Here is a 24,022-nt window from a genome sequence, read left to right on the forward strand (position 1 = left end):
CATAATGCATTATACATGACGTGTGTCATAGATAACACACAATCTGTAAGCACAATATACACGCATACTGTATACATTAACACACACATGTACACAAGTATATACATTGAAGGCAAACACATATTAAGGGCTCATGCACACGACAATATGTATTTTGCGGTCCGCTAAAAATACGGATGACATCTGTGTGCATTCCGTATTTTGCGGAACGGAACAGCTGGCCCCTAATAGAACAGTCTTATCCTTGTCCGTAATGCAGACAATAATAGGACATGTTCTATTTTTTGGCAGAACGGAAATATGGACTTACAGAAACGGAATGCACACGGAGTAACTTCCATTTTATTTGCAGACCAATTGAAGTGAGTGGTTCCAAATACGATCCGCAAAAAAAAAAACGGAACGGAAACGGAAAGAAAAAACGTTTGTGTGCATGAGCCCTTATACAGGTCCTTCTAAAAAAATTAGCATATTGTGATAAAGTTCATTATTTTCTGTAATGTACTGATAAACATTAGACTTTCATATATTTTAGATTCATTACACACAACTGAAGTAGTTCAAGCCTATTATTGTTTTAATATTGATGATTTTGGCATACAGCTCATGAAAACCCAAAATTCCTATCTAAAAAAATTTGCATATCATGAAAAGGTTCTCTAAACGAGCTATTAACCTAATCATCTGAATCAACTAATTAACTCTAAACACCTGCAAAAGATTCCTGAGGCTTTTAAAAACTCCCAGCCTGGTTCATTACTCAAAACCGCAATCATGGGTAAGACTGCCGACCTGACTGCTGTCCAGAAGGCCATCATTGACACCCTCAAGCAAGAGGGTAAGACACAGAAAGAAATTTCTGAACGAATAGGCTGTTCCCAGAGTGCTGTATCAAGGCACCTCAGTGGGAAGTCTGTGGGAAGGAAAGTGTGGCAGAAAACGCTGCACAACGAGAAGAGGTGACCGGACCCTGAGGAAGATTGTGGAGAAGGACCGATTCCAGACCTTGGGGGACCTGCGGAAGCAGTGGACTGAGTCTGGAGTAGAAACATCCAGAGCCACCGTGTACAGGCGTGTGCAGGAAATGGGCTACAGGTGCCGCATTCCCCAGAAACAGCGGCAGAAGCGCCTGACCTGGGCTACAGAGAAGCAGCACTGGACTGTTGCATGTCATTCGGAAATCAAGGTGCCAGAGTCTGGAGGAAGACTGGGGAGAGGGAAATGCCAAAATGCCTGAAGTCCAGTGTCAAGTCCCCACAGTCAGTGATGGTCTGAGGTGCCATGTCAGCTGCTGGTGTTGGTCCACTGTGTTTTATCAAGGGCAGGGTCAATGCAGCTAGCTAGCAGGAGATTTTGGAGCACTTCATGCTTCCATCTGCTGAAAAGCTTTATGGAGATGAAGATGTCATTTTTCAGCACGACCTGGCACCTGCTCACAGTGCCAAAACCACTGGTAAATGGTTTACTGACCATGGTATTACTGGGCTCAATTGGCCTGCCAACTCTCCTGACCTGAACCCCATAGAGAATCTGTGGGATATTGGGAAGAGAAAGTTGAGAGACGCAAGACCCAACACTCTGGATGAGCTTAAGGCCGCTATCGAAGCATCCTGGGCCTCCATAACACCTCAGCAGTGCCACAGGCTGATTGCCTCCATGCCACGCCGCATTGAAGCAGTCCTTTCTGCAAAAGGATTCCCGACCAAGTATTGAGTGCATAACTGAACATCATTATTTGAAGGTTGACTTTGTTTGTATTAAAAACACTTTTCTTTTATTGGTCGGATGAAATATGCTAATTTTTTTAGATAGGAATTTGGGTTTTCATGAGCTGTATGCCAAAATCATCAATATTAAAACAATAAAAGGCTTGAACTACTTCAGTTGTGTGTAATGAATCTAAAATATATGAAAGTCTAATGTTTATCAGTACATTACAGAAAATAATGAACTTTATCACAATATGCTAATTTTTTTAGAAGGACCTGTACACATCCCACATGCACTTACCTTTCCTGCACAAAGCTGAAGTCTGTACATGAGGGCAGCCCGAATAATTACGGTAGTGCCCAATCCCCCCCAGTCCCATCCTAGGACAGCAGTGGAGAGGAGCCTTTAGTAAACGAGTGGTGGGGGGATATTAAAATGGAGGTGCACAATCTATGTATCATATATCACAGAAGCCAACAAGATGCTTGGTAATAAACTATTGCAGGTGAGGAACACAAATATGATACAGCTGGCTCTACTGGAAGCTTGATGGAGGGGGTTTATCGATTTTTAGGCCTTTTGAAGGAGGGCCAGCAGAGGGTCACGATGGGCCATTATCAGTGACTGCAGCCTGCAGCAGGTGCGGACCCATTCATTTCAATGGGGCCACAAAAGATGCGGATAGCACACCGCGTGCTGTCCGCATCCGTAGTTCCATTCCGCGGCCCCGGAAAAAAAAGATAGAACATGTCCTATTCTTGTCTGTAATCGATAGTGCCGAACATGTCTGGTCCGCAAATTGCAGAACACACTCGGGCTGGCATCCATGTTTTGTGGATCGGCAATTTGCCGATCCACTAAACACTATGGTTGTCTGAATGATCTCTTATACTTAGGGCTCATGCACACAAACGTATTGGTCCCATTCCGTGCATTGGGGCCGCAATTTGCGGTCCTCAATGCACGGAGAATGTTCGTGAGGCCTCCGGGACGGATCCAGACCCATTCAACTTGAATTGGTCCGATTACCTCCGTTCCGCAAAAAGATAGGACATGTTCTATCTTTTTGTGGAACGGAAGTACAGAACGGAACCCCACAGAAGCACTCCATAGTGCTTCCGTTGGGTTCCGTGCTTCCGTTCCGCATCTCCAGATTTGCGGACCCATTAAAGTGAATGGGTCCGCATCAGTGATGCGGAATGCACACGGAAAGGTGTCCGTTTATTGCGGATTCGCATATGCGGTCTGCAATACGGAAACGGAACCCATACGTTCATGTGCATGACACTAATTAAAATCAGACTATGGGGTAGACAGACTGGTCAGGGGTGCAAGACCAACGGGAGTCAGCCACACCTGAAGCTTAGTACAACTGCAAAAAAAGGAGGTCAGTCAGCACATCCCTATGTGCAGGTGCACGCCACTATGGCTAGAAAAACAATGCAACCGCACTCTGCTAACACAAATAACGTACCGCCATAGTTATAGAAAATATTCTGGTGCTAATGCACCCCCCTGACCAGCCTGTCTGCCCCATAGGCTGATTTTAATTAGTGTAGTATAAAGCTGTAGCCTGCTCTCCCTCACTCATTGGAAGCTGTCTGGCAACAGGAGAGGTATAGGGTGGGCTCAGCATGCATGTTGGTACCTGCATTCCCTGGATTTTATGAAGGCCATTATGGTACCAAAAATGGTAAAAGGCAGAGTGGACCCAGCAGGGGCGTAGCTAGAAATGACTGGGCCCCATAGCAAAAAAAATGTATGGGCCCCCCCCCCCCCCCCCCCCCGTCCCGGATCTCCCACATACCTCTCGGACCTTGCCGCCACATCCGCAGCTCCTCATGCACTTGCGACATTTACGTGTAGGACTGAGCACAGACAGTTGGTCACTGGCAACGCATTTGTGCCAGTGTAGGAAATTTATGAATCTAAGTGTGGGTTCACACCTGAGCGTACTCTGTATGCGCTTTTTCAGGCGTTTTTATCGTGCGTTTACATACGCGCGAGGAAACAAGCAAACGCCCATTGTCGCACGTTCCCGCTAAGTCTATGTGCGGGAACGTGCGACAATACGCCCCAGAGAAGCTCTTGTACTTCTTGGGGCGTAGGGCGTTTTACAGCGCGTTCGTACGCGCTGTAAAATGCTCAGGTGAGAACCATGCCCATAGGGAATCATTGGTTTTTGCCTGTTGAGCGTTTTACAGCGCGTAGGAACGCGCTTTAAAACGCTCAGGTGTGAACCCAGCCTAAATGTCTGTGTATTAAAGTAGATTGTTAAATTGTACAGGGGTCTGTAACACAGGAAGGTGAAAGTACATATCGTGGGGTGTGTATGTGTATGAGACAGAAGGTAGGGATATGTATCTTGTGTAGTTTGGGTATTAGGGAGAGTAAGGGGTATATACAGACGTGGACAAAATTGTTGGTACCCTTTGGTCAATGAAAGAAAAAGTCACAATGGTCACAGAAATAACTTTAATCTGACAAAAGTAATAATAAATTAAAATTCTATAAATGTTAACCAATGAAAGTCAGACATTGTTTTTCAACCATGCTTCAACAGAATTATGTAAAAAAATAAACTCATGAAACAGGCATGGACAAAAATGATGGTACCCCTAGAAAACACAGAACATAATGTGACCAAAGGGACATGTTAATTCAAGGTGTGTCCACTAATTAGCATCACAGGTGTCTACAACCTTGTAATCAGCCATTGGGCCTATATATATGGCTCCAGGTAATCACTGTGTTGTTTGGTGATATGGTGTGTACCACACTCGACATGGACCAGAGGAAGCAAAGGAAAGAGCTGTCTCAAGAGATCAGAAAGAAAATTATAGACAAGCATGTTAAAGGTAAAGGCTATAAGACCATCTCCAAGCAACTAGATGTTCCTGTGAGTACAGTTGCACATATTATTCATAAGTTTAAGATCCATGGGACTGTAGCCAACCTCCCTGGACGTGGCCGCAGGAGGAAAATTGATGACAAATCTAAGAGACGGATAATCCGAATGGTAACAAAAGAGCCTAGAAAGACTTCTAAAGAGATTCAAGGTGAACTTCATGCTCAAGGAACATCAGTGTCAGATCGCACCATCCGTCGTTGTTTGAGCCAAAGTGGACTACATGGGAGACGACCAAGGAGGACACCATTGTTGAAAACGAATCATAAAAAAGCAAGACTGGAATATGCCAAACTACATGTTGACAAGCCACAAAGCTTCTGGGAGAATGTCCTGTGGACAGATGAGACAAAAATCGAAGTTTTTGCCAAGGCACATCAGCTGTATGTTCACAGACGAAAAAATGAAGCATATCAAGAAAAGAACACTGTCCCTACTGTGAAACATGGAGGAGGCTCTGTTATGTTCTGGGGCTGCTTTGCTGCGTCTGGCACAGGGTGTCTTGAATCTGTGCAGGGTACAATGAAATCTCAAGACTATCAAGGAATTCTAGAGAGAAATGTACTAGCCAGTGTCAGAAAGCTTGGTCTCAGTCGCAGGTCATGGGTCTTGCAACAGGACAATGACCCAAAACACACCGCTAAAAACACCCAAGAATGGCTAAGAGGAAAAAATTGGACTATTCTAAAGTGGCCTTCTATGAGCCCTGACCTCAATCCTATTGAGCATCTTTGGAAGGAGCTGAAACATGCAGTCTGGAAAAGGCACCCTTCAAACCGGACACAACTGGAGCAGTTTGCTCATGAGGAGTGGGCCAAAATACCTGCTGAGAGGTGCAGATGTCTCATTGACAGTTACAGGAAGCGTTTGATTGCAGTGATTGCCTCAAAAGGTTGCGCAACAAAATATTAAGTTAGGGGTACCATCATTTTTGTCCATGCCTGTTTCATGAGTTTATTTTTTTACATAATTCTGTTGAAGCATGGTTGAAAAACAATGTCTGACTTTCATTGGTTAACATTTATAGAATTTTAATTTATTATTACTTTTGTCAGATTAAAGTTATTTCTGTGACCATTGTGACTTTTTCTTTCATTGACCAAAGGGTACCAACAATTTTGTCCACGTCTGTATACCCCTTACTCTCCCTAATACCCAAACTACACAAAATACATATCCCTACCTTCTGTCTAATACACATACACACCCCACAATATGTACTTTCACCTTCTTGTGTTACAGACCCCTCAGATAGGATTAGGTGGCTGTGTCTTTGCCAAAATCCCACTAACCATTACCACAAATGCAGCTTCTCCTGCCAGGCTTGAGCAGGTATATGTGTGAATATGGAAGATGCTGAGATCCGGCTGTACCTCACTGTGAGGTACAGCCGGATCTCAGCATCTTCCATATTCACACATATACCTGCTCAAGCCTGGCAGGAGAAGCTGCATTTGTGGTAATGGTTAGTGGGATTTTGGCAAAGACACAGCCACCTAATCCTATCTGAGGGGTCTGTAATACTTGTCCACTCTAGTCTCCAGTTACAGTACTCCACGTCTGACTTCACTCACTGACTGCCGCTGCCGCCTGCCGCTTCGGTCGGACACACATCGCAACAGGGACAGACTCAGTCCCACTCCCCAGCCAGCCCTGACCTCAGCCACTTGAACTGACCGACGCAGTGAAGCCGTACCGTACTGCACGCGCCGCCAAGCCAGCCAGCCACCCACACTCCAGCAGCTTGCCTCGCAGCTTCCTTGTACATGCCCCTTCCGCCTCCTGCTCTTCCGGCGAACCACAGCCCAGACTGCATCTCTGCCTCCGGCTCCGAGTCCGACCGCCCCCTATCACAGCGCCACGCCCGGGCCCGGCCCACTCGCCACATGATTTATTTATTTATTTTTTTAAATCCTCAGTCGGCGGCGGGCCCCCAGTGGCGTAGGGCCCCATAGCCATTGCTATGGCTGCTATGGTGTTCTGGTTCTGACAAAGCTGCCAGTTCAGTTGATGTACTGCTCCAAATTAAGATACGTGCACGGAGAGATCAGACAGACAACTCACTACATGGAGTTAATCAGTATCTCTGGTTTATTTCTGAAAACAGCAGACAATACATAGTTTTCACGAGAGGAGGGAGTGAGGGGGGGGGTGAAAGATAAAGTATATATTTTCTATTGGCTATGAACTCTCTACTTTTCTGTAACCTTGACGGCCAGAGGAAATTCCTCCTCACTCCCCCCCCCCTTGTTCCTGGGTGAAACCGTTACTTCTTTCTTTGTAGCTGCTTGCTTGAGCTGAACGGAAACCACAAAGAAACACATGATAAAAACACAAAGTAAGATTCTAGTTTATAGGTGTAGGCTGAATGCCTGGCCGCCATCTTAGCTCAACAAGCATATATCCATTTGTATCTATAGTCCATAACAGTCCCCCCTTGGAGACTTGATTGTAGACTTTCCCTTCGCCTAGCGAATCCCCTGGGCATACCATTCGTATCCTCTTCACCCGCAGTGGCGACAACCTACCCCTTATAGGTAGGCTCCCGGTTGCTCGGACTTGTGGTAATACCCTGGGATTCATCTCACCCTATCTCAGCCAGGCATCATTGTGAGGAGGGGGAGCTGTGTTGAACGATGTTTCCTTCTGTCCTTCCTCATCGTAGAGGAGCATAATAGGTCGTTCATCAGTTTTCTTCATTCTTTTTGAAAAGCGGGTCACACAAATAAGAACGAGCTTAATCACTACATATATCACCAATATTATTAGGGCTACCTGCAATATTACCTGGACAATTCCCATGAGCCAACCCCCAATACCTTTGAACCAGTTATTGGGGTTAAGGGAAGAGAAGGTATCAGACCACCATGTATCTTTACCAGCTTTATGTGCGTCCAGCCATTTATCTCTTAAATCCACCATTTTCTCTATACCCACCTTAACTTGCAAATTACCCTGCGGGTCTATGTAATGGCAACAAGAGGGTCCCACAACCTGGCACATACCTCCATCTTTAGCTGTAACATAATCTAGAACTAATATGTGTTGGTTGGTGACAATGATTAACTGGTTTTGCACAATGTTTGAGGTATTCATAAGTCTCATCACTTCCCATATTTGGTCATCCAGGTAGTCTGTTGCTACTACCAGATGATCCCACATCTGCGCTATCATGGGATATATGAAGATGGAACTAACAATTTTGTTGGTAATGCTCATCTCTACTACATGTGGCTTGCCATTTGGTCTGGGTGTGTTATCTTTGGCCCTACGATACATCTTTGGCCCTACGATACAAGGTGTGTTTAGGTACTGCATTTATGCCAATTTCAGAGTGTGGTACTATAAAGGTAGCAGGAGTAAGCCTGGCGATGGTGCACAGTCCTGTGACATTCTCGGATAACCATTTGTACACTTTGTGTCCACAAACTAAGTATATATCTTCTGGAACTTCTGTGCTATTGAATAATCGGGTAATTAGTTTGGCTAATTGTGTCCCTTTCGCCAACTCATATCCTTTTGACTGACTTTCGGTGTCGTTAGCTAATATACCTGTCCGGAGATCCTGTACAGTATGGTTGTTACAGGGCAGATCCTTTCCGTTCTCAGCATCTACACCAATACACTGCACGTGGCTGTCTGTTTTTGAATCATTGCAACCTGAGTGTATGTGTGGACTAAATGTCATACCTTTGGTTTGTACTTGGAGACAATAACAGTGTGTCCAGCTAGGAAAACATGTGACATTAGCCCAGTGTCCCTCTTGCCAAGGAGTAGAGCTATAATCTACCGAGGGGCCTGATCTGTTTATCATGAGCCATGGGGCATCTGCCCACCCTGCAACAGGTAAGGCTACTTCCCTATCCTTGTGTGTACTGGATTTAACTTGGTGTATGCTAGTGAGAAAGATGGTAGAATTAGACAGGTCAATCAGTTCAGAAAGTTCCAAGGGTATTGCAACATAAGGCATACTGGTTCAGCTCAAGGGACTGTGGGTATAGATCCAACAATCTCTGAGTGTCTCAACCCCTGGACTAGAATTTGATGGTGCCGTGTCAGTGAATTGTCCCATTCATCACCCAGTGGTGTGAACACTGCTGATATGCCTACAGTCAAAGTCATGATCAGTATGTGAATCCTCAGGGCTTATTGTTCCAGGGTCGTCGGGACAGCCTTTACTCTTTTACAATGTGAGGCGTGGATCCAGGTAGGCCTCCCTTCGAGTTTCACAGAGGTCGGGGTAGTCAGCAACACCTGGTACGGCCCCTTGTATCGTGGTTCGAGGGTGTTTCTGACGTGTTTCTTTACCACCACCCACTCTCCAGGTTTGAGATTGTGAATTCCCTCTAGGGAGTCAGGATCTGGAATGGAAGAGAAAACTTGTGCACGTATGTTAGACAATTGTTTACTCAGGGCAATCACATATTTAGCAACAGATTCATAATGCATTTGCAATTGCTGTGGGAAGTACTGTCCCATCCTAGGCCGTGTCCTAAACAAAATTTGGTGTGGAGGCCTAGGGGTGTGTCTAACTGAAAATAGTGCTATTGGCAGGCATTGTACCCAACTGAGCCCTGTCTCCCCAGTCATTTTCAGCATCTTGGACTTCAGTACCCCGTTCAGTCGTTTGACTTTGTTGCCGCTTTGGGGTCTGTAGGGTGTGTGATAGGCTAAGTGTGACCCTACCATCTTCCAGACTTCTTGGGTTAATCTAGCAGTGAATGCTGGGCCCTGATCACTCTCAATGACCTCAGGTACTCCGAACCTACAGACAAGCTCCTGCATCAGTTTTTTTGCAGTAGTGGTTGCTGTCTGGTTTCGGACGGGGTAGGCTTCTGGCCACCTAGAGAACAAGTCTATCACTACTAGCACATATTGAAACCCTTGGCACATTGGCATCTGGATGTGGTCAATTTGAATCCGTTGGAACGGGTACTGGGCTTTGGGGAGACATTTGGTTGGTGTAGGCTCAGGTCTTCCCGGGTTGCACTGCGCACAGATGAGGCAAGACTGAGTATGCCTCACCAGGACAGGGGTTATCCCTGGGGCCATTGTCTATTAGTTCTTTCATGATGGTCTTAGATTGGTGGGTGGGCCCATGAGCTATTGAAGCTATCAGAGGATAGAGAGCTTTGGGCAGAGATGCTCTCCTTCCTTGGGTCCACAGTCCAGATTCTTTCTCTTCTTGGGCTGACTCTTTTAGCCAATCCAATTTTTCTTGTGGCGTGGCCTGTTTCTGTATTTGTTTCAGGAGGTCCCATGTGATTTCTTCTTGTTCCAGGTCTTCCTGTGTTATCATAATCTGGTCTGACTGGACTCTTTCCTCTTTCACTGCTGCTTCCTTGGCTGCTTGGTCAGCTAGGGCGTTTCCTCTGGCTTTAGAGGTGTCAGCTCGAGTATGCCTGTAGATCAATAAAATCTTCAGAATCTCCATTATACTCCCCCCTTGGAAGAGGAAGGAGTGCAGCAGGATGGAGGATGTGGCACCTCTGAATGGTGACATTATCTGGCAGAAGCAAACTACACGGAAGCCGGAGGTGGCGCTGTGCAGTGAGGTGTTTAGGTTGAGTCTGCTGGAGGATGGCAGAAATGTCATGGGGAGCCAGAATAGTGAGGGGATGACCCAGCACAACGTCAGATGTGACATTTAGAAGAGAGCTGGCAGCATGGATAGCTCTGACACAGGAAGGGGCTTCTCTGGCTACTGGGTCCAGTCTCTTTGTATGGTAGGACTCTGGGGTCCTTCAGGGTCACAGTGACTGGTGGGACATTGAGGTATCCAATATCCTGGGGTCCTCTGGACCAGAGAGTATTGGAGATGAGGTGCAAAATGGTTTGCAGCGAATCCCCTTGCTCATATGAATCGGTGCAGAATTTTATTGTCAGACATCCGGCAGCCGTGGGTGTCACATAATTTGAGTGAAAACCACAAAGACCAAGAAGCGAGACAGTTTCTTATCAGAAAGAGGAGCTTAAACTAACACAGCAGAAACTAACATTTCTGTGAAAAGAAAAAAGGTGGGGGTCAACTGATCCCCCGCAGCTGTCCTGCAGTGTGGTGAAATGATCTGCTATTTTAGCTTTTGTCCATTTCTGTAGTTGTTCTATAAAGAATTCTCCAGACTCATGATCCCGGGGGTCAAAGTTAGCACCTTTAAGTTCAGGGATGTGGATTTGATCCATTATCAGTGTGGAGTATTCATCTGTCTTGTTTTCCACTATACTTTGCAGGTCCGACCATGTGCACCCATAGGTTTGATGCACTTGGGACAGTTTCCTGAAAAAGGGCATGGGATGGGTCTCAGGGTCAGGCAGTAAATTCACTATGGTGAATAACTGTTGTGGGGTGAAAGACACATATTTTGGTGGTCCCTGTGGCCGGTTAAGTGCTAGGGCTTCTTTCAGTGTCTCAAGGTTTCCCTGCTCAATTTTCTGTAAGTTCTTTTGTAACTCTGTAATCTGACCCTGCAGTATTTGATCTTGTGAACGTCGTGATGGGCGCACGGTCATGGGTACAGTCCACTGTGGTGCCAGGGGTAAAGTTGACGGATCACCGTAGTCTGTCGGGGTACCCCGCGAAGGAGTCTGCATATTACCCGGTGCATTTTGTATGCCCATTGTGGATTCTGCAGCACCGTCTGCATCCCCCTGTTCTGCTTCATCAGGTTGCCCCCCTACCATTATAGGAGTAAGGGTGGCAGGTGAGTGGGGTAGCATGAATGTACCGTCTGGGTTTATCATCGGGTACAAGGTAGTAGGAAGGGGCAAGGGTGACATAGGAGTGACGGGGGGGTCCGGACCGAATGATATTAAAGGTCCGTTCATGGGCGTTGCCTGGGGACAAGATGGCGCTGTAGCTAACACGGGAAGTGATGGGACGTGCCGGGGAGTAGTTACCAAGGTGTGGTTTTGTGGGTGGGGAACCCCACAGGGAAGGCACGTATCACGGGAGGAGGGATTCTGTTGACCACATGTTTTGCAGGTCCACCCACCTGCTTTCTTCCCGGCGCCATTATAGGGTGGTGGCTAGTCATGTATCAATGCAACACCAGGCTTACAGAAATATCTCTGTCTTTTCTCATCAAAATTTAGTTCCCCCCGGTCTGTTCAAATTCTTTACTACAGTCCAACCACACACGGACCATGTCTGTCAATTTATCATCTTCTAACTTCCCTCTCTTCTCGTTTAACAACACTTGCCAGGTAGCACTACATAGGATGCCTCCTTTACAGACACCTTTAACTCTTCTCCAACTTACTTAATCCTTTTATGAAACGTTTGCCTCTCCTGTCCGCCACGTACTGTTCAGGTGAACAGTAACCCTTCGGGACACTTTCCTCATTTCCCATTATCTCTCGTACCTACTGAAGCCGCCTAAAGACCTCCTGTATAGAGTAATCACTGGACGCGAAGACCTTTGAGTCCCGGTCAGCACACTCTGGGCTACCGCGAACCGCTCTCCACCCATCTGTGATCGTCCCCTTTATGGAGATTTGAGTCAGACACCGGGCTGAACTCCGATACAGGAACACAGGAGAACTCCGTGTCTCCGTCAGTGATACTTGTCAACAGGGTCTTCACAACTTATAGGCACAACACAGTACATCAAGACTTTAAAAAAACATATGGGGTTCTTACTTTCATGCCCTCGAGGACGTCCCAGACTGCTTCCGCACCCCTCCCTCAGACGAACACCAAGAGGCTACACCAGGGGACACTTTATAGGCAAGATGACTCAATTTTCCTACCTCATATCACGGGTTGCGATCCCGGTGTCCGTTAGTGCGCCTCTCCTCGTCTGGTCTCTGGGGGTACGGTAACAGAGGGTCCAATCCTCGAGCCCCACGTTGGGTGCCAAAATTGTTCTGGTTCTGACAAAGCTGCCAGTTCAGTTGATGTACTGCTCCAAATTAAGATACGTGCACGGAGAGATCAGACAGACAACTCACTACATGGAGTTAATCAGTATCTCTGGTTTATTTCTGAAAACAGCAGACAATACATAGTTTTCACGAGAGGAGGGAGTGAGGGGGGGGGGTGAAAGATAAAGTATATATTTTCTATTGGCTATGAACTCTCTACTTTTCTGTAACCTTGACGGCCAGAGGAAATTCCTCCTCACTCCCCCCCCTTGTTCCTGGGTGAAACCGTTACTACTTTCTTTGTAGCTGCTTGCTTGAGCTGAACGGAAACCACAAAGAAACACATGATAAAAACACAAAGTAAGATTCTAGTTTATAGGTGTAGGCTGAATGCCTGGCCGCCATCTTAGCTCAACAAGCAAGTATCCATTTGTATCTATAGTCCATAACAATGGCGATCCCTACGCCACTGGGACCCAGCATGCATGTGGAACCTACACTCCCTGAATTTTATGGTGGTCATTATGGCACAAAACAGGTAGTATTTAGTGTTAGGTTCCCGTCTTATAGAGATCGCCTTGACACCGGCAGACGGGCCCAAATAATTTTGTACAAAATGTATTTGCCAAGAATCTCAAATTTACTAAATAAGAGTAGCATTAGCACCAGAATATTTTCTATAACTATGGCATTATTGTACGTAATTTGTGTTTACAGAGTGCTGTTGCATTGTGTTTTTTTCTTTGGGTATCCACTGGCACCCACAGCAGCCTATAATTCCTACAGTACCCACAGCTGGCGATCACCAACTGAACAGCAAACTCATAGTATGCACAGTGCGGTTCTGGGCATGCAAGTGAGGCAATAGTGCTGCTGGCTTGTTACATGTAATGATGCAGTGCAGGGCCCTTTACACCACCAGGTCCAGGTGCACTACTACAACCGAGAGCTTTGGGCCCCTGATTCTGTAGCATGCCACTATAATACCTCCATACAGTGTTCACATTGTTTATAAAATATGTTCCATCTCACAGTATTTGCAGCAGTTTTGCTAAAACAGAGACACGGGACCTCACTCGTTGGCGATAACTAATTGGCCTAATTGGCAGGTTGGCCGCGTCCCAAACGCCCCAATACTGTGCAGGGACACACCCTCGACTAGTAACACACAGTTGTACCTTTGTTCCTAAATTTGTAGCAAAAATAATAAAAAAGATACTCCAGAATTGTTATTAGACATGTCAAGACAGGGGACGGGTCCTCTTTAATTCGTTCATTGGTCATCAAACTGATGAATGATCAATTCCTTTAAGATAGCAGCCTGCATTCATACATCTCCTTTCTTCTACAGGCTTTCCTACCAGCATTTATGATGCTGGGTGCGGGTGGAGAAGGATGCTGTGCAAACCGATGTGGGGTAAGACATAATGAGGGGGGGATAAATACTGCTCTATGTCACATACCAAAAAGTCACACATTTTCATGCAAATCTCATTTTTTACCAAAAATTTGCAGCTTTTCCCCTTTTAGTGGGTCGATACAATATTTATACAAGAAAAATGGCATAAATTAAACTGGAAATCTGTGCCTCATCTTTGCTGGCATAGATTTAATTTTCTGGTGTCTGAACCTCCTGAGATGCGGCAAAATGATTAAAGGGTTATTTCCCATTAGGACATTGGATATGCCATAAATGTTCGATAGGTGCAGATCCCACCTCTGAGACCTGCTCATATCTGAAGAATGGGTGCCATATGCCATGCTTGTTTTCTCCTGAATTTATTCTTAGTCAATTTCTGGTGATAATACAGTCAAGAAATACCTAAAGCTTCCATAGAACGGACAGCTTCTTAATGGAGGTTCAATACCGAATGTGAGATCTGTATTTTTTATACCGGGGCTCATTGTAGTTCTGGTACGTGAAAATTGATATATCAGCTGATTGGATGATGCCCCATTGTCTGAGGGTGAATGTAGATTTTCATGGGGTCATATTATAGGTGAGTCAAGAAGAAGTCTGAACATGTTCCTGTTGTATGATGTGTCTGTGCACCATTCATGACAACTAGATGATCTTCTTTGTGGGTCACCATTCACCAGATGTTCCTGACTATACTTCTGTCGGCACTGGGCGCCATTGGAGGAGCGTACTGCGTGGTCATCTCTGCAATGGGTTTGGTTCGTGGACCTCTGTGTGACACTGGAGATGGTGAATACATATACCCCTTCAGGAATGATACAGACGAGTAAGTGACTTAAAGTTATATATAATGTACGTATGTTTCTACAAATCTTGGATATGGCCATTACGAAGAGTTGTCACCCAGCTATTCCTAAAATCATTCACACACAGGGTTGAATTTATAGGAAGGACACATGGGGCATGTGTCTCCATCATGTTGGGGGCCTCTGGCTCAACCAAGGTTCTTCAAATCTAATGTTTAAGATTAGAAGCATATCAAAAGTGGTTGTCCAGTGAGTACTAGCAAGCTTTTGGTATTTTGCTCCACCATCGATCTTACAGTCTGCAGGCTAATTCTAGCTTGCGGCCTACCAGATGTCCTCCATTAACATAGGCCTGACTGCAGTATCACACTGCTGATACTTGGCCCCACCAGAGGAAATTATTTGCGGGCCCAATCCCTATATCAAGTCTAATAGTTTTAAATTTAAGAAATAGACCCTAGAGAAAAGTGATTAGCTCCTAATGAGATTTTTCTCCTGGACTTTTGGGGTCCACTGTGGCTTCAGACACTAGGCCCACCGGAGGATCTTCTAGTACTCTGGCGGTCCAGTCCGACCCTGTCTATACTATTGGTATGGAAAGTATCTACACTTCTCAGTAAAAAAGAATGTTTTTTACAGTTTCCATTGACATCAATAGTAACTGTATAAATTTCTATGCACTCAGCTCCCTCTAGTGGTGGCCACAGGCAGACAGTTTTATAATGGACTCCGAGGGAAGCTGCAGACATTGAGTTTCATAGAATAGATTTATCATTGTATTTATGCTACTTGTAAATAAAAATTAAGAAATATGGTCTTCAGAATGACCACCATATTTATGAAGCACCAGATAAAGTGGGTGAGGCTGTGGATGCCTTTTGTTTATTATAATTTATTTTATTAAAAATGTCTTACATTTTTTTTATTATTATTGTTCCATGCTGCCTTAGAACGTATGACACACATACTGAGAATCTTGGTGGGGCAGAAAGGCCTATACTAACTTTTGCTATGTTCCTTATGAGATTTGCGTATGGTCCTCTGGGTCAGGCAGGGTTTGTTGTCCCATTTTTTTACCAAGTGGCTCCAGACTTGATCACGCATTTCTGCCATACAGAAGTCTGGGAAAGCTGGGTGAGAATTCTGTAGCTATTGGTTGTCATCCAGCAAATATACAGTTGTGTTAAAAATTATTCAACCCCCACTGAAATTGAGTGTTTTGGCCAGTTTGACATTGATTTTGATCATTTCAGTCATCTTGTTTACAATTAAATCAAAGAGGCCCTTGTAAGTCAGACAAATATAACATAACATTTATAATGAAATAACCACAAATGTATTTTCTGTGCTCACATCATTATCAGTTTTTATTCAACCCCCAAGTGACATTCAATCTTAGTACTTAGTACAACATCCTTTTCCAGTTATAGCAGCTTTTAAACGTGAAGCATAGCTTGACACACGTGTCTTGCAGCGATCTACGGGTATCTTCGCCCATTCTTCATGGGCAAAAGCCTCCAGTTCAGTCACATTCTTAGGCTTGCGCGCTGCAACTGCTTTCTTTAAGTCCCACCAGAGGTTCTCAATCGGATTTAAGTCTGGTGACTGCGATGGCCACTTCCAAATGTTCCAGCCTTTAATCTGCAATCATGCTCTAGTGGACTTGGAGGTATGCTTGGGATCATTGTCCTGTTGAAAGGTCCAACATCTCCCAAGCCTCAGGTTTGTGAGGGACTGCATCACATTTTCATCCAATATCTCCTGGTACTGAAGAGAATTCATGGTACCTTGCACACGCTGAAGCTTCCCTGTACCTGTAGAAGCAAAACAGCCCCAAAGCATGATTGACCCCCCGCCATGCTACACAGACGGCAAGGTGTTCTTTTCTTCATAGGCCTTGTTCTTCCTCCTTCAAACATAGCGTTGATCCATGGGCCCAAACAGTTCTAATTTTGTTTCATCAGTCCACAGAACACTATCCCAAAACTTTTGTGGTTTGTCCACATGACTTTTGGCATACTGCAGTCGACTCTTCTTATTCTTTGGAGACAGCAAGAGAGTGCGCCTGGGAGTTCTGGCATGGAGGCCTTCATCACGCAGTGTGCGCCTTATTGTCTGAGCTGAAACTTCAGTACCCACATCTGACAAATCTTTTTTCAGTTCCTCAGCAGTCACACAGGGACTTTTCTCCACTTTGCGCCTCAGGTAGCGCACAGCAGTCGAAGTCAGCATCTTCTTTCTGCCAAGCGTTTCAACAGTGCCCTTTGCCTTGAATTTGCGAATGATGCTTCCTATGGTGTCTCTTGGTATGTTTAACATCTTTGCAATCTTCTTATAGCCATTGCCCTTCCTGTGAAGAGAAATCACCTCTTCTCTTGTCTTCCTGGACCATTCTCTTGACTTCACCATGTTTGTAAACACACCAGTAAATGTCTAGAAGGAGCTGAGTATCACAGTCCTTTTAAATCTGCCTAATTGGTGCTTATTATGCTTGATTGCTGCTCCTTGACATCCACAGGTGTTTTCAATACCTGATCGAAAACACTTGAATGAACCTCTGTTCTTAAGAGTGGTAGTCTTTAAGGGGTTGAATAATTGTGTCAATGAAGAAATCACAAAAAAAAACATGTAATACTGTATTACAAAAACAATTGATGTCATTTTAGTTGCATTTGATTCTTTAAAAAGTCCTTGTAAGATTTCATTCTGAACACAATTACAAATGTACACTAAATTCCCTAAAACCCTTTACAGCATTGGGGTTGAATAATTTTGAACACAACTGTATCTACTGTGTGGTCATAGTATCACTGCACTAGAGGAGATGCAGACTATTGCAACTCAAAACTTCAAAACAAAATAAAAAGTGTAGAAATGTGCACTAAGAGCCTTTTGTGCTGTTTTATACTGCTTTGTGGAGTTCTCCTTTAAGTTAAATGTGTATACTGTACAGTATATACCAGTGGCGTAACTAGAAATGACATTTTTGAACAGCCCCCCCCCCCCCCAACCCAGCAACTTTTTTGTAACCCTCTCCTCCTGTGCAACCTCAACTCCTGTGGCTAGTCTAGAACGTTCTCTTAGACAAAGCCTGGCAGCTGCTCCATCGATTTCCTACATGTATATACTGTATACGATGTCATTGTATAATATACTGTTGAGGAGACCCTGACAAAAGCTGTTTATTCCTCCTCCTGGGTGGGCCCCTTCTGAGTTCGGGCCCCAAAGCAGCCGCTTTCCCTGCTACCCGTATAGCTACGCCCCTGGTATATACATATTCATCCCCGCATTCAAGCCTCAAGTTGTGAGGTTGTGAAGAAGCATATTGCCTGCTGACTGCCACCAGATGGCGCTGCTTTACTACTCACTGATGTCTTCCATGTCTGTAGTGATTCCACACTATGACCTAACTCTCATCTATTGTATGTCATTTCTGTGACCGCAGGGACAATTATCTCTTCCACCATGACACGTGGAGCTTGTGTAAAAAACCCGAGAACGTGGTGCTGTGGAACGTTGTCCTTTTCTCCATCCTCTTAGGGATCGGCGCCATTGAAACCGTCCTGTGCCTCGTTCAAGTCATCAATGGTGTCATCGGAGTGATCTGCGGCACATGCTTGAGGAAAAGAAGAATCAATGTAACTCGTTTGCATTACTAGATTCATTCTAAACAATGCTCATACGGTATACTGATGTCACCCTATGAGATACCCACACATGTCCCAAAATTATATGTCCCCCGTGTATAACATACATGTCCAGAAATCACTACTCACCCTCACAAATACTTATACACCTGTACATTATACGACCAGACTACATGTGCAGTGAGACACAGGGGAATGCGTTGAGGATGGGAGGAGTGGTGGTGGCTATGATAGTGGTAGTTGTAAAACTCACAGTTCACGTTGGCAGTCCTCACTTTGGCGTTCCCCGGGCTGGACACAGTGAATAGAGGGCGCACCCTTTCTTCTCTCAGGGCACACCCTGGTGTTGAGGCTCCTGCCTGGTGGTAGCTGGGGTGCCCTGGATGGAGGGTGTTTCGTTGGGTGCAAGTCAGGAGTGCAGATGAAGTAGCCGGCGGATGTGGAGTCAATAACCAGGTCGGGGATTGCAATAAATAACAGTCTCTTTACTGAGTTAAAGGGGTTATCCAACCCCTTTAATGACCCTGAATGCCCGGGCACCTCATATAGGTTATACTTAACCCGCTCCCAGGCACCCAGTTCGCTTCTGATCCCCACACAGCCATCTCTGGCGATGCAACCGAGGCTCGTCTCCGTCGCGGCCTGCTATTGGCTGCCCCCCATTGCCAGATGTTTTGATCAACGCTACAGGGAGGTACAGCGGCGGCCGTGCGGGGAGCAGGAGTGACGCGGGTGCTGGGGAGCAGGGTAAGTATAGCCTACACGAGGTGTCCGGGCATTGGGGGGGTCATTATAGGGGTTTGATAACCACTTAAATGATAGGAGGAGTAGTAGTACATATAGCAGCAAAAGCACAGTTCCAAAGTATATCAAAGTGCAATCTTCTCTCAATAGCATTGTAGAGGCAACAACAATGATGGTAGTTGTAGTCTGACTCCAAACTTCATGAATAACCACAGGCATGCTTCACTGTCCTTATTACGTCCTTCTGCAGTTCTCGGGCTGGGCGGTGCAGAAACTTTAGATGCAGATAGACAGTAGTCTGTCTCAAAGTGTGGTAGATGCTGGAGGCAATAATCCTTTCCACAGCAGCAAAGTCTTTCTGCCATAAACGGGCAAATACCTTGCTATCTGAAGCTGGAATGGTTCTGGACCTTCTAAGATGACTGGACTCTCTCTCTTAGGGGTCCTCTGGTAGTAGAGTTTCTTACTGAAGTCTCCGAGACAAAGGTTCTCTGAACTTGGGCCTAGCTTTCAGGAGGGTGCAGATCTCCCTCCCTCTACTAAACCCATGCTCTGCCACTAACGAGCCAGGGGCAGCCCACTCCATCACCATGGTAACCTAAACAGTCTGCCAACCCTTTGGTTCTTTATACATCGCTATTGAGTACATAAACATAATAAATCACAACAATTAGCTTGTCAACATTAAACTCTTTGGCAATAATTAACCCTTTGCAGTAGACCTACTGGGGTAATGCACATACATACCCACGTCATCACTATTCTCATACATAGCAGTGAATATCAATGTAAGTCAAGAGGAAAACAGCTCACCATCTTGGAGAGACCTCAGGACGGCTACACACGTTGCATGGAAATGAACCCAAGGACGACTCCTGGGGGAACCTTTCAATCCAAGTTCCATTAAAGTAAGGCGTCATGCACACGACTGGTCCGCATCCGAGCCAAAGTTTTTACGGCTTGGGTGCTGACCCATTCACTTCAATGGAGCCGCAAAAGATGCGGACAGCACTCCGTGTGCTGTCCGCATCTGTTGCTCCGTTCCGTGGGCCTGCAAAAAAAAAATAACATGTCCTATTCTTGTCCGTTTTGCGTACAAGAATAGGCATTTCTACAATGGGCTGTCCGTTCCGTTCCGCAAAAAACGGAATGTTCGTGTGCATGAGGCCTACGTGTGCAGCAACCACATGAAGTTGATTAAAAACAAAGAAACGTTTGTTAAAAGATATTAAAAACATGATGTGCCTATCCAAACTAATGCTCACGCATTCCGAACTCTGTGTTGCTTCCACTTGCAGAGATACTTAGGGGGCTGAGGGCGTCCGGTCTCACTATACACTACACTGCGCTACAATAGATGGTAATGATGTGATCCTGTCAGCAATATGCCATCATGGCTGAGCAGCCTGACAGGAACACTCACCAATGTGTAGTATATGCAGGTACCAGAGCGTAGTGTGTAGTGAGGCCCTGGCCCCTCACCCTCCTAGGCAGCTCTCCAAGTGGACACAACCAATCAGATTCCACCTTTCATTTTTCAGAGCTCCTTTGGAAAATAAAAGGATCAATCTGATTGGTTGCTATGGGCAACTAAGTCAGTTTTCTCCTTTGCAGGAGTTTTGATCAATCTCCCCCATGTTTTTAATATCTTCTAAAAAAAAGTTTTTTCATTTTTAATCTACTTACAGGTGTTTGCTGCATACTTACTTTAGTGGATTTGGATTGCAGCCAAGTATCATGAACAGTGATGGCCAGTTCGCCGTGTTCGCCAGCGAACACATGCGGGTTGCCATCTTTATTCACAAGTCCGGCGATGCACAGGTAAGTCCTTGCCTGTGCCTGTGTCGGGAGCCTGTCTGAAACAAATGCGGTCAGCGGGAGCAGGCAGTTCCGAGAACAGCCCGATGAAGGCCCCCCGGCGGCTGTTCTCGGAACTGCCTGCTCCCGGTGACCGCATTTGTTTCAGACCGGCTCCCGACACAGGCACAGGCAAGGACTTACCTGTGCATCGCCGGACTTGTGAATAAAGATGGCAGCCGGCATGTGTTCGCGGGCGAACGCGGCGAACTGGCCATCACTAATCATGAATACGCTTACCTCAATTATCTCCATACTGTTACTACCTCTATACATTAAAGGGATTTTCCAGGATTTTATAACATGACCTATCCTCAGGATAGGACATCAGTATCTAATCAGTGGGGGTCCGAGACCCGGGACCCCCGCCAATCAGCTGTTTGAGAAAGCAGTGGTGCTCGAAGTAGCGCTGCAACCTTCTCTCCGCTTACCAAGCACCGTACATTGTATAGCGGCTGTGCTTGGTATCGCGCTCAGCTCCATTCACTTCAATGGGGCTGAGCTGCGCATAGACCATGTGACCGATGAACATGACATCACTCCGCCTAGGAAAAGCAGCTGATTGGCGGCGGTCCCGGGTGTCAGACCCCCACTGATCAGATACTGATGACTAGATTTGAGCAAATCGGAGTCGATGAAGTGAACTTTGATCCGAATTTCAGGGAAAATTTGATTCACCGCAAAGCCAAATTTCTCTGTGCTTCGTGATAGCAAATTGATTTTCCCTGAATGGCGGTATAAAAATAAAAAAAAATCATACTTACCTCCTCCATTTGAGCGCAAAGAGCCAGCCGCCTCCATCTTGATTGAAAATCTCGCACTAAACCCTGTGGGCGGGGACGTATGACGCCACCACGCCGGCCCATGTGATGACATCATCACGAGCCGCGCAAGATTTCCCGCTTGATCTTCAATCAAGATGGCGGCGGTCCGATCTTCCCGATCAAACGGAGGAGGTGAGTATGATTTTTTTTTATTTTCACTTTTTTTTTTTAAACTGTATTAGTACTGTCAGATGACACAATCGAACGCGACATCTGAGGGGTACAATGATGGGGAATGGCGTGACCGCCGCTCCCTGTCATTGCACCCACTACTTACAAAGAAATGCGCTTCTTGATGAAGTAATTCATCACAAAGAGATTTTTTTTACAATTTGGCGAAGCAGCTGAATGGAATTTTTCAATACTTCGCTCATCTCCAGGGCATAGGCCATCAGTATAAAAATCTTGGATTTTTTTTTTAAACACACCCCCTTTACAGTCATTACCGCCTATAACACTGATCACTATGTGCAGCAGATATATCCGTACACTTACTGGCCCCTTACTCTCAATACCTTCACTCATACAAACAGGGGTAGGCAACCTGCGGCACTCCAGCTGTTGTGAAACTACAACTCCCAGCATGCATACTTGTTCTGCTCTTCTAAGAACTCTCATAGAAATAAATAGAGCATGTTGGGAATTGTAGTTTCACAACAGCTGGAGTGCTGCAGGTTGCCCATGCCTGCCATACAACACGTAACCCCATAAAACCGCTATACGTCGCACATAATTATACCGTCCTTACTCCATGTATCAGACATAAAGCATGCCATCCCTTCTACCACACATCACCCCTGTACCTCCATATACCATATCACACGTGTCGACTGAATACTTCTTATTGATATACTGTCTTCTCTTTTATTTCAGACTACTGAAGAGTGAACACGAAGACACCCTGCGGGCGAACCGCATACCCGGAAAACCTCCAGTCCATGATTTTAATTTTTTTTTATTATAGTGTTTGTACTGATGTAGCAGAGCTGAATTGGTTAATGCAATGGAGCAGAGATTGTCATTTAGTACAACCCGCTGTGATATCATGATGCATCATCTGCAGTTAATGTGGTACTGCAGGTAGGTAATGACTTATCATCAAGGGGTTGTCCTGTCTCGTGTAAATAAAGTTTCATTGTATTGTGTAATTTATAATTCTAAAAAAAACAACAACAAAAACACCTCACTATTTTCTATACCTCTGCTTGCTGTCAGTGAATGGAAACATACCCATTTGTTATAATACATCCGTTTAGGCAATCCTCGGTATTTTAGTATCAGTATGGGCTCATTCACACAACTGTGCATCCGAGGCGCATTATTTGCGGCTTGGGTGCGCACCCATTCACTTCAATGGGGCCGCAAAAGATGCGACAGCACTCCGTGTACTGTCCGCATCCGTTGCTCTGTTCCGTGGGCCCCGCAAAAATTACAAGTCATGTCCTATTCTTCTCCGTTTTGCGGACAAGAATAGGCATTTCTATAATGGGCCGTCCCTTCCGTTCCGCAAATTACGGAAGGCACACGGGCGGACCGCAAAACACGGCACGGTCGTGTGAATAAGCCCTATAGGTGAGGTCTGTGGGTCTGGAGTGCTAGATACATTGTAGCAAAGTCTCAGCCATAATTTCAGCTCTACTACATCGGTGTGTAAATCTAAGGCCCCTTTCACACGGGCGAGTATTCCGCGCTGATGCGATGCGTGAGTTGAACGCATTGCACCCGCACTGAATACCGACCCATTCATTTCTATGGGGCTGTTCACATGAGCGGTGATTTTCACGCATCACTTGTGCGTCGCGTGAAAATAGCAGCATGCTCTATATTGTGCGTTTTTCACGTAACACAGGCCCCATAGAAATTAATAGGGTTGCGTGAAAATCGCAAGCATCCGCAAGCAAGTGCGGATGCGGTGCGATTTTCACGCACGGTTGCTAGGAGATGATCGGGATGGAGACCCGATCATTATTATTTTCCCTTATAACATGGTTATAAGGGAAAATAATAGTATTCTGAATACAGAATACATAGTACAATAGCGCTGGAGGGGTTAAAATAAATAAATAAATAATTTAACTCACCTTAATCCACTTGATCGCGAAGCCGGCATCTCCTTCTGTCTTCATCTTAGCTGTGTGGAGCAACAGGACCTGTGGTGACGTCACTCCGGTCATCACATGATCCATCACCATGGTAAAAGATCATGTGATGGATCATGTGATGACCGGAGTGACATCACCACA

General features: G+C 45.5%; 1 protein-coding gene across 1 annotated transcript in view; it reads left to right on the forward strand.

The window, feature by feature from the left end:
* The window catches only part of LOC122932127 (transmembrane 4 L6 family member 1-like), a 52,394-nt gene extending 29,470 nt beyond the window's left edge, over positions 1–22,924 (forward strand). The window contains exons 3-6 of the mRNA XM_044286370.1: positions 13,833–13,898; positions 14,582–14,727; positions 18,153–18,345; positions 22,653–22,924. Of these exons, the coding sequence (XP_044142305.1) occupies positions 13,833–13,898; positions 14,582–14,727; positions 18,153–18,345; positions 22,653–22,667 (420 nt within the window). The 3' untranslated portion in view covers positions 22,668–22,924. The remainder of the gene's footprint in view (positions 1–13,832; positions 13,899–14,581; positions 14,728–18,152; positions 18,346–22,652) is intronic.
* Positions 22,925–24,022: the final 1,098 nt, after the last annotated feature.

Source organism: Bufo gargarizans, chromosome 3 (genome assembly GCF_014858855.1).
Source record: "Bufo gargarizans isolate SCDJY-AF-19 chromosome 3, ASM1485885v1, whole genome shotgun sequence".
NCBI lineage: Eukaryota > Metazoa > Chordata > Amphibia > Anura > Bufonidae > Bufo > Bufo gargarizans.